Genomic DNA, 11,923 nt, shown 5'->3' with positions numbered 1-11,923 from the left:
TGATCATAAATACAATTACACCTGGACTCTAAAACGGTAGGATCATTTTCTAACGAATGACAATGCTAACATCCCGCTGGCTCTAATTGAACAAGTTTAGACATCCGAATTTTATCAAATGTATGAAAACTTCTAAAGAAATTTGTAAGTTAATTTTTACTATATTATTATAACAGTATCTATTGTAACTATATATTTTGAATTACTTATTATATCCTATATTGCCAGGAATTGTAACAATTGTCATTGACACACTCTCAAAACAATTTGTCTCAACAACGAATGTAAATTAAAAAAAAAAATCAATGATTGCGTTATTGTTGATGAAAAGTATGTACGCCACTTTATTACTCTTATTAAACTAAATAAAGTATTAGCTACAACAAAAAATAATATATATGCATTTTATTAATTTAGAATTAGATGTCTATAATGCCTTTATTTTTTTAAAACAAATCTTCATAAAAAATTTAAAAATAGATATAATTTCATTAGTTATATATCTTTATTTTCTACCATTCAAAGATTCATTACCTTCAAATTTATTAATTTATTATATTCACTGCATTGTCCATTGTCTTCTTTTTACATTATCTTGTAATTAAATATCAAAGTTATAATACAAAACACATTATATATATTTATTTATCAAGTATTTTATACAAATATAATAAATATTAATATTTTGTTCAATACTTTCACATGATAACCTACGACACACATCTCACAATGCATGAAACATGTAGGGGAAAACTACCACTGCCAAATATCGATTAAAAAATTCAATAAATATTATATTGCATTTATATATTTTGAATTACCGATTTAAATAAACAAATTCAATATTTATTTACATATGCATGAACATCTCCAATATAATATTGCGTTGATATACTTTGAAATACTTATTTAAAAATAATCATTGGGCATTATCCTATTCGCGCAAAGCGCGTAAAAAAACTAGTAGTATATTATAAAAGTTGTACTATATAAATTTTTAGACAAAATATCCAATCGTTGTAACTTTTGTTATATTTTTCCAGTATTATTACTATGCACATGCACACACTATATCTTTTGTTATATTTTTTAATAGTAATAATGTATATAGAGATTATATATTAGAGTAATATAAGAAATATATTTGATTTTTTTTTTTAAATAAATACATTTGATTTCTTTTAAATTTTAATTAAATGTTACCATAATTATATTTAGTAATCTATCCTATCTAAAATTATTACTTTAATAATATTAATTGTATTTGTACATGATTATTATTCAAATTATAACTATACTTGTAATATAATATGAATTTTACAACTATAATTTTTTTTAAAAAAATTATATATTATTATTTTAAAAAATATTTTAATATAATTAACATTTTAACATTGAGTATTAATATTGTGAATCGCGCATACAAAATACTAGTAAAACGTAAGAGTTAAGTTGGAATTTTAGCTAAAACCAAAAGAATCTTTAAAGTAAACCATGTGCCTATATGAATATTTCACCATAAAAATTGTATTTTATTTATAAGTGAATGTTTATTCTTTTCTCTCCCTAAAGGTTGAATTTTCAACCTCAAAGGCCCTTCATATCCTGCCCAATCAGGCATTTGGGAAAATATAAATTATGGTGACTAAATAACTCAACAGACATATCAAATATCGGTGCGTACAAGGGATTTGTCACTTTGAAGTGAATGTTTAATTTGGTTACAAGTAGTGATGGCTCAACTTTTATATTTTCATACGGAATTTCATTGAGTGCTCATTTCCACCAAATCACCAATATATGATTCATATTTCAACTATAATTGCAATTAGAAGTTAATTAATTAGCAATAGGAGATGGTTTTTTTGTATTTGTTTGATGGAGCTAATTAATTAGATGTACAAAAATTAATTTCAAATAAGCTCCAAGAAAAGACTTGCTTTTGGATGTAGCCCAGCATCTTTAACGGTCATTGCCATTTGATCCACACCATACACCTTTCTGGGGAAGTTTGATATCAATCTGTAATTCTCAACTCCTGGCATGCCTAGTGAATCAATATACCTATAAATTGCTTGGATCTTATCTGTTGATAAGAAGCTTTGCTCTTTCCTCTCTCCATTTGGAAACCGAATTTGTATCTGGACAGTGGACAATTGTAAAATTGGTAAAAATTTAAATGAAGATATATTATAAGGCTATTTATTCTTCTCCCAAAAAGATTGAATCCCCGACCCCAAGGGATCATCACATCTTGACCAGACAGAACATTTGGGATGATTTAAATGGCTCAACGGACATACTCAAATGTTGGTGTGCACAAAGAATTTGCCTACTTTTGACAAAATTCCCACACAGCCGCTGATAAGGTACATGAGTGTAAACACAGTTTGACAAAAAAAGAACTAAAAAATAATATTGATTTTTAAGTTGCACTTTTACCTGAATGATTTCGGCACTTTTCGCTCCATTTGCGCCATTCCTCTGTGAGTTTCCTTTGCCAAAACCAATACCTTCTTTTAATACCTTATTGCGCTGATGAGTTTGTGAGGAGGAAATATGTTTAGGTCTTCCACTGCTTGTTGGAGTTTGTTGTTTTGGAACATTTTGTTCAGACTCTCTACTCAGTTTTTCTTTCTCCTGACAAAGTAGTGACCAAAAATAAAAAAGAAACTTTTAATTAGCCTCCTAGCTAGGTTGGTGGTAGCTAAGCATTTTGTACTCAGATGACACCTCTGTGACTCCTATTGAGGGAAGGTCACAGGATCGATATTAACTCTTTGATCTTCAACAGTTTGAGAAAGTATAGAACAAATATTACCTTACTACTTTGTAATAAAGTTAATACTATTCAAAAAAAAAAAAAAAAAAAAAAAAAAGAAGAAGAAGCTCGGTTGGTGGTGCTCGGTTGGGCACTTCTATGCTCCTAACATGCATCAGTGTCATTGGTTTGAATTTTTTAACATTTTATTGGGATCCAGAAGTCCATAAAAAAAATAAATACTTCTAAAGAGATCTCAAATTTCTATCTTTTTTTCATCGTACTTGGCTCCACAAAAAATCACCTAAAAGTTACTAATGGGGATGCTCTAATGGAATGTAACACTTAAAATTGATGAAAATGGACGGACCTGATCTATTTGTAGTGAAGTGATGTAAGCAACATCTTGCTCTTCCCTCAGCCGTCGATCTGCCCATAGTTTTTCTTGGTCCTTAGCCACTGCACTGCCAAAGGCCACCCCTTGTTCTTCAATTGTCCTCTGTAGTATCTCCACCAGCTCTGCTGCTGACACTGGACCTTCCATCTGTTATCCAATCACTCAAAATATTGTTAAATTTGAAGGTCACATGTTAATTTTCAAAAACCTAATTAAATAAGGTAAAAGGTATTGAATCATCTATATCTATAACTAATAATAATCATAACACAAGGATAACCAGCCAAATTGTTAGGTTGTTGACTTGATAACTACAAAGTTATAAGTTTAACTCCGAACAAGCAGTCATTATATCGTGGACCGCGGTGCACATGCACCGCGGTCAAAACGGCGCCGTTTCTATCACCGTTAGTTTTAACGGAGCGCGCATTTTTTTGTATGTTAATTACCAACTAACACTAGTATATCTAAACCGACACTGTCTCACATATTATTTTTATATTATCAAATGAAACTGCAGTTGTATCAAAATGATACTGTAGTTGTGGTGAAATGAAACTGCTGTGTATATAAATGAAACTGAATAACATTTCACATATTTGAGTGTATATTATACAATGAAGCTGTAATTATATCAAAATGATTATGTAGTTGTGTTTTAATAAAACTATAGTGTATATAAAATAAAATTAAATAACATTTTCAAATATTTGAATCTACAAATTGTTGAAAAAAATAGCTTAAAATGACATGTTAAGTGGCTATTTTGTGGTACAATTATCAGTGGGGTCCATTTCCGATTTGGGTTGGGTCAAAGTGGATTCGGGTTCTTTGTAGTGAGAGGAAGAGATTGATATATTGTACACTCAAAACGGATAATGGGTGAATGAGATATTGATTCTCAAAGTAGACCCATTTTAGTTGAAAAATGAAGGGAAAAAGTGAAGTTTTTGTCCCACATTGGTTTGAGAAGAGGATTTGCCCAACTATTTATACAAGAGCTCTTTTAAAGTTTATTGAATTGTGTAGCATAGAGGTCTTGTTGTGACTGTTGTGATTTTAATTCAGTTGTTATGGAATTAATTTTCTTTAATTTCAATTTTTAAATTTGAATTAAAAACCCAATTGATGGTTGTTACAGGAGTTGAAGTGGTGCCTTTAAATGCCAAAATTAAAAGCTTTTAATCCTCAAGCCCTATATAAGAAGGGGTAGGGCAGGAGCATTTCACAAGCACAACAAGCTCACATACGTACACGTTTTTTTCAGCTTCAAAACACTCTCTACTTCTACTCTTTCTTAGCCTAATTGTGTTCAAAACCTTGCTCTAGTTCGCCGGATTCCTTGTTTGGGTGCTCAAACATTGAATCGTAGCAAGTTTTATTCAGGGAAGCCTAGACTATAACGCTCCTAGCACTTGTGGGAGGTAACAAATAAGGTTTTAAGGAAAGAGTGATCGCTCGACTCATGCTAAAAACCCTACACCAAATACGAGCTCATCTCTTCATCTTTCCTTCCTTTTTCTACAGAAAATAATAATCCTTATTTTGTAGGATTATTATTTGGTTTTCACCAACGGTAACCCAACATAAATATCGAATGAAATTGTACTTATATCGAAATGAAATTGTAGTTGTGTTGAACCGAAACTGCAGTGTATACAAAATGAAACTGAATAACAGATCAGACTTATTTTTTGCAGAACGGCGGGAAACGGATGCCGGTTCTTTTCATTAAACAAAACGACGTCATTTTGATGCGCGGTGCACATAATCGATTATGCTCCGCGGTGCACGATATAATTTGCCCCCAACAAGAAAAACCTATGTCTTTATGAGTCTTATCGGTTTGAATCGGTCAGCTATGGATGACCTAGCTAGATTGGTTTACATCCTTACGGTTCTTTGCTAGCTAGGGTCAAAAGACTGGATTTACTCCGTGCATTCATTCGAATAATGATTGCGGGTTTTGATACGATCCCACATCAGTTCCACAAGAGATTGTGGAGTGGTACTTAAGTTGGGGCCAAACCTCCACTCATGAGCTAGCTTTTGTGGTGGAGTTAGGGTCTTGGCTTGAGTACTGTATCATTTGATGCTCTTGTTGAGAGGTCAGAGTGTGGTGGGAAAGGGTCCAAGAGAGGTCGGAGTGTGGTGGGAAAGGGCTACCTGGAAAATTGCTACCCGGTGCTTGATAAGGTTTAAAGGGAACCGAGAAGAGTTCGGAGTGAAAGCTATCCAGGGTGAAGGGAACTGAGAAGAGTCCGGAGTGAAAGCTATCCAGGGTGAAGCCGTCCACTCATCCAGTGCCGGCCTAGCGGAGGGAGCGACCTAGAAAAGGGCTACCTGGTGCTTGATAAGGTTCGGAGTGAAGCCATCCAAAGGGGAAAAGGGCTACCGGATGCCGAGAAGAGTCTGGAGTGTAAGCCGTCGCGGACGTCGGCTTCTCAAGGGGTGGGTAATGATACAATCCCACATCGGCTCCACAAGAGATTGTGGAGTGGTACTTAAGTTGGGGCCAAACCTCCACTCATGAGCTAGCTTTTGTGGTGGAGTTAGGGTCTTGGTCTTGGCTTGAGTACCGTATCAAGAATTACAAATTCTATCTTTTATATAACTTAAATGGACGAATCCTACCATTACCCTATAAGTTAGGCACGGCCAAAAGTACAATTCTCTCGAATAATAATCATAACACATGTTTAATTGATAATTAACATGAAAATTTCCAATTTTTATTTTTCACCAATGAAAATTCACCTACCTGTTGTAAAACTGCAATGGAGTCCCCAGGAGCTGAGGCCACCACACAGCAAAAAGGGTAAGTAGAGGCTCTAAGTGTGGTAGCCATTTGCAAGCCTTCAGCCCTATCAGCAAGGGCAGCCCAGCACACATAATTGGCATCAAGAAACTGCACAACCACCTCAGAACACAGCGTCTCTCTGCAGAAAGAAGGCGAGAAGGGGTGGTCCGGGGAGTGAAGGTACAGGAACAACAGCTTGTGTTCATCCCTGCAAATCTTTAGGGCGTCCATGAATCTGCAGGCGTAGAAGAAGGGGTGTTGGGTCCCATACTGGCGCTCAAAGCTGTTCAAGAATGCCCACTCGTCGTGAGCCGTTGGATCGTGCTCGTAATAGTGGAAGTCCAGTGGGGGGTGGGGTGGGAGGGGGTGGGGGAGGGGGTAGTGTTGATGATGTCTTCTCCCTCCTGTTCTCATTAGCTCCATTCCTTGATCCATCATCCTGGAAAATCCTCCCAAGATGTTGCGTGGAAGATTCACCATTCTCCGGACAATTGTTGATCTCCTACACCCAAAAGAGGATGATGAAGAAGAAGAAGAGGACATTTTTTTTTTGGTTGCTTTTTGGGATCTATTGTTGAAGAATTGTGAAGTTTTGAGGTGGATCTTGAGTTACTTGATTACCATTTAATTCTGGACTAGTATAGATGTTGATCATTTGGTTTCATGTTATGGTCAGTGGCGATTGGGTGGGGGTGAACATGACCCTAAATGTTATTGGAGTTGAGCTTTTAGGGATTGAGTTTTTTGTGCGTATAATAAGGTAAATGATGTATTAAAAGATGAGACAAATATTAATTTGGTATAAGTTAATTAAGAAATTGATGCTTGGTATAGTATTATTGTGTGAAAGCATGAGTGCAGGTTGTACTATGGCATTTAGGAATCCAATGAAGTACAGTAATCTAAAAAATTTGGATGGACAAATTTGTCAACAATTTAGCTTGTCATATTCACTTTTTTGAAATTCTTTTCCTTTATCTGACTTTAAGCAAAGCACTGCAGAGAATATAATTAAGCAAGAATTTTATCTGATGCTACTTTTTTTTTTTTTTGGCTTTATTGTTATTTAAATTTTTTTTTTATCAATATATTACATTCTCTTCTGTTAAGCTAGACTTCTAGGAGGGTGCCTTATATATATATATATATATATATATATATTTGAATGCTACTGACTCTAGCTATTACATTGTAGTACTTGTTTAAACATACTTTCTTAACTTAATGAAGCACACGGAATCAACAACACTCCCACTAAAGCTCGAACTCATTATATTTCACATAGAAAAGATCACTATATGTCATCTGAGCACAAGGTGAGCACAAGGTGTTTGGCAGGTTGCCTTGATATAATTGTGATTCTTTTATTTTTCTTTGGTTGGTCAACATATGGTGGGATGAAACATTGAAAATGACACCAAATAAAGGTTGTGATAATTATTGTTGCCATGATAATTTTTTTTTTTTTCTTTTCAGAAGAGATCTTTTTGAGGAAAGACATGTTAACCCTGACATAACAATTATCTTTGATAAAAATACATTAAATAATTGTTTTTTTTTGGGTTTGATTATCTAATATTCTAGTGATTAGTCTTGATTTAATATTCAAAACAAGTTGGTAAGTGACCAAAATTTGTTATGTGGTAAATAGTTATAATCGTCTGGCCTATATTATTTAAATGAGATATTCTTGAGTTTAGTCAATTTTTTTTTTTTTTTAAACTCAGAGAATGTCGTGTAAGTTTCAATCCTAATCCCTGATGCACGGAGACGGGGGTTGATGTGTTAATCTCGGATAGCGATCGCGACACTGTTGTTGTGAGCTTGCACCGATAGTGACGAATTCGCTTTTATGTTAGTAGTTATTCCATGATACAACATTTCTTTAATTTCACATTATTATCATTATTTCTCCAACTAACAATATAGAAGCGAATTCGACGTTGATAAATGTGAAAATAGTATATCGCCATTATGAGAAGATAAGGACTTGTGTTTGCATTCAGGGGATGAGCAGTTGCATTTCGGGGTTTATCATTGTCAGCGCCAAGGCATTAGGGCTGGCGGTGGTGGCGTGCTTGAAGGAGATAGGGTTTTGTAAGTGGAGTTTGAGAGATCGACATGTAAAGAGCCTTGCTATTGCAGCTAAAAACATACGATCGACAACGTCTCCACCTCTTGAAACGTCAATGCGCCTTGTCGATGGCTTTCTATTGGTCGTGTCCCACCTCTTCCCAAGAAACACTACCTCATAAAATCTAAAGATAAGTATTATATATTAATGTTTTAATATACATGTGCTTATTCACATAATGCATATGTGTCTTTGCAACACAAGTGGATAAACCATAGAGAACAAAAAGCAAACACTATTGGCGGTTTTAATTTAGAGAATGCATGCATACGCCATCACTAACAGTTTCATCTTAATTGGGGCTCCATTGGCTACGCATTGTTTACATAGATAACCTTTCGAATAAGATTGCAGAACGGGATTTACATAACTAAGAGGTTAGCTACATTTGACACGTGCAAGGTTGCTATTTTTCCGAATATATTATGACTTAGTTTCTATTATATTTATGGTAATACTTTATATATCACATATATCTCCTTTAATTTATGTCATTTTACACTCTTGAATTTTTAAGTGCAAGCAATTATAATTTTTCTTCTAAAAAGGCTAAACCCCAATCCCAGCAGAGTATTTGGAAAGATGTAAATCATGATGACTCAACTGAATATTAACCACAGAGGCTAGATCGATGCTCAACTGAATATTAACCACAGAGGCTAGATCGATGCTCACTGCGCACAAAAGATGTAAATCATGATGCTCAACTGAATATTAACCACAGAGGCTAGATCGATGCTCACTGCGCACAAAAGATGTAAATCATGATGCTCAACTGAATATTAACCACAAAGGCTAAACCGGTGCTCACTGCGCACTTTGAGAAGTTGCTCCCACACTGTGACTGGTGAGACTTGATCCCAGGTCATTCTTTTAAAGTTTCACCTCTATGACCAGTTGAGCTACCCATGCGGGCCAAGCAATTATAATTATAATGATATATGTGGTTTCTTATCATAAGTTTTCCTCTGCATGAAAGTAAAGTATTATAGAAAAGTTTTGAAATAAATGTTCTTAATGATCTCAATTCTCAAGTCTACAAAGAGGCAAAACGTGTGAGATCATCTACACGGGTGAGAAGGTTGGCCACCTTAAGATTGTGTAATATTGCGGAATGCATTAATGTCTGTAGAGTTCAAGATTCGTTCACTCGACAGGTAAAAAATACCTTATGTGCACTACGTGTTAGTTCAAGTCTTATAATACCAAGACTTTAAGTGTTGTTTTTCTCCTAGCATTAGTGGGGATTGTTCTTTGCTACGATGTGTGTTGGCATATTTAATTCACGATGCACAAATCGGAGGGAAACCAACTGAATTTGTTCCATAAATAAGCACGCGAATCTCCTCAATAAGACCACCATAAGGCAGTTGTTATATTATAGACCGCGGTGCATAATCGATTATGCACCGCGGCCCATATACGGCGCCGTTTCTTTAAGTAAAGAAACGGCCCGCCGTTAGAGTTAACGGAGGTTAGTATATCCAAACCGACACTGCAGTTATATCAAAATGATACTGTAGTTATAGTGAAATGAAACTGCAGTGTATATAAACTGGAACTGAATAACATTTCACATATTTGAGTGTATATTGTACAATGAAGCTGTAATTATATCAAAATGATCATGTAGTTGTGTTTTAATAAAACTATAGTGTATATAAAATAAAATTAAATAACATTTTCACATATTTGAGTCTATAAATATCGAATGAAACTATAGTTATATCGAAATGAAACTGTAGTTGTGTTCAACTGAAACTGCAGTGTATACAAAATGACACTGAATAACAGAGTTACTTTTTGTAAAAGGGTGCGAAACGGCGGGAATAAACACTGTTAATTTTCATTTAAAAAAAAAAAGACGCGCGGTGCATAATCGATTATGCACCGCGGTGCATAATCGATTATGCACCGCGGTGCATAATATAATTTGCCACCATAAGGGGTACCATTATTACCATCTCGAATGACCGCTTTCGTAACGACTTGAGCATCTGATTTAACGATCACCCTTTGCCATCATTTTCTCTTTATCCAACTAAGAACTTCACGGGCACCCATAGCTTCGGCTTCACGCACAACGAACAGCCCTTCAGTAGTTCGCACCACCCATCCGAAATCTATTCTTCTATGATCACAATCCAAGGCCCCATCAATGTTATTGGCCCGGCCCAATTAAAGGGTAAAGTACTGGCCAATAACAGTTATGCTGTGCATCTGTATGCACGATGCATGGTGCATACGGATGCCAAAACGACATCGTTTTATTAAAAAACGCGCGCCCCCCTTTAAAAAAAAACTTAGGTTCGATTCCAGCAACAACATTATATTGTTCATTCATTCTGGAATTTTAGTTCATAGATTATGGAATTATAGTTCATTGATTATGGAATTATAGTTCATCGATTCTGGAATTGTAGTTCATCGATTCTGAAATTTTAGTTCATAGATTATGGAATTTTAGTTCATTCATTCTAGAATTTTTAGTAAGAAATAATAAAACATAATAGTTCTATTTATTTTCCCTCCCTCTACGGGTTTCTCTCTATCTCTCCCTATCGACTAGGGTTTTTTTTCCGATCAGCAAGGGTTCCGGTCAGATTTTTTCGTAATCGTCGTGCGACTTCGACAAACACTGGCCAGTGACGCTACGACATAGGCGACGATGGCATCTCCGGATACAGCAGCGATAACAGACCTCTCCGACCAGTGGGCGGATATGGTCCTGGAAGAAGAGGACGTCGGTGTTATGGCACCGATGGACGACAGTACAGCAGCAAGGGTGGCGGAATCATGGACTGTTGTTGGGTGTTTCTTAACGCAACGGTTCATCAAGTTTGAATACATGCGGCAAGTTATGGCTTCGGCCTGGAAGCCGGTTAAGGGTGTGCACATCACAGAACTTCAACCTAATCTCTTCCAGTTCGTGTTTCACCATAAGACAGATATTCAGAGAGTATTGGAAGAGGGTCCATGGTCCTTTGAGAATTGTACGTTGATTTGCAGGGAGTTGGTCGACGGGCAATTGCCCGGGGATATCGTTCTGGATTCGGTTGATCTATGGGTTCAGGTTTATGGTTTACCGATTGGATATAATACGGTTCCGGTGCTTGAACAGACGGGGAAGTTCTTGGGAAAGTTCCTCAAGTATGATGAAAGGCAGCTAAAAGGACCTCTCAAGGCTTTCTATCGCATTAGGGTTTCTATGCCGGTAGACAAACCCCTCAAAAGAAGAATGAAGCTTATTCGTCGGGACAAAACATGGGGATGGGTGAACTTCAAATACGAAAGACTGCACACCTTTTGTTTTTTCTGTGGGCTACTAGGCCACTCGGACAAATTCTGTTTGAAAGCGAGAGATTCGGTGTTGAAGCCCGAACAGTACCTGTATGGTGTATGGATGCGTGCTGGACAGCCGAGGGGCCCTCGGCCAACTGGGGAACCTTGGCTGCTTGCATCTGATGAACCGGCACGGAGGAATGATGATATGGAGAAATCGGCGGATCATGCAGGCATGGTTGATGCCGTGGACTGCCAATATGCCGAGGATGAAGGGGAGGTCACGGCGTTGAATAAGCGCAGGCGTCAGGATGATAAAAGTGGTGAAACGGGGTAGCTGCTTCTGGTATGGATATAAACATGAGTGACGGATAAAAAAACTTGCAGATGGCGGGTTCTGGTTCCCAGACCCGCCCACAACAATGAGTACATTAAGCTGAAACTGTCGTGGCTTGGGCAATCCACGGACAGTTCGCGAGATTGAGGACATGGTGTCCAGAAAGAAGCCTGATTTTATTTTTCTTATGGAGACTAAGGTGGGGCGTATAC

The 11,923-nt window shown here is 36.4% G+C and overlaps 1 protein-coding gene across 2 annotated transcripts; it reads right to left on the bottom strand.

Annotated features, from left to right (window-relative positions):
• Positions 1-1,788: 1,788 nt before the first annotated feature.
• LOC109177178 (plant UBX domain-containing protein 10-like) lies at positions 1,789-6,665 on the bottom strand. Of its 2 annotated transcripts, XM_019326488.1 has the most exons (5): positions 5,920-6,665; positions 3,132-3,305; positions 2,443-2,640; positions 1,868-2,141; positions 1,814-1,832 (listed from the first exon to the last, which is right to left on the bottom strand). In XM_019326488.1, exons 1-4 carry the CDS (start codon positions 6,499-6,501, stop codon positions 1,914-1,916), a joined length of 1,182 nt encoding a protein of 393 aa, XP_019182033.1. In that variant the 5' UTR covers positions 6,502-6,665; the 3' UTR covers positions 1,814-1,832; positions 1,868-1,913. The 2 variants fall into 2 exon arrangements, with proteins under 2 accessions (XP_019182032.1, XP_019182033.1); XM_019326487.1 differs by having other exon boundaries at positions 1,789-2,141; positions 5,920-6,664.
• Positions 6,666-11,923: the final 5,258 nt, after the last annotated feature.

The sequence above is a fragment of the Ipomoea nil genome, unplaced genomic scaffold (genome assembly GCF_001879475.1).
Source record: "Ipomoea nil cultivar Tokyo-kokei standard unplaced genomic scaffold, Asagao_1.1 scaffold0802, whole genome shotgun sequence".
Lineage (NCBI taxonomy): Eukaryota > Viridiplantae > Streptophyta > Magnoliopsida > Solanales > Convolvulaceae > Ipomoea > Ipomoea nil.
This window is presented reverse-complemented; position numbering and strand designations above follow the sequence as displayed.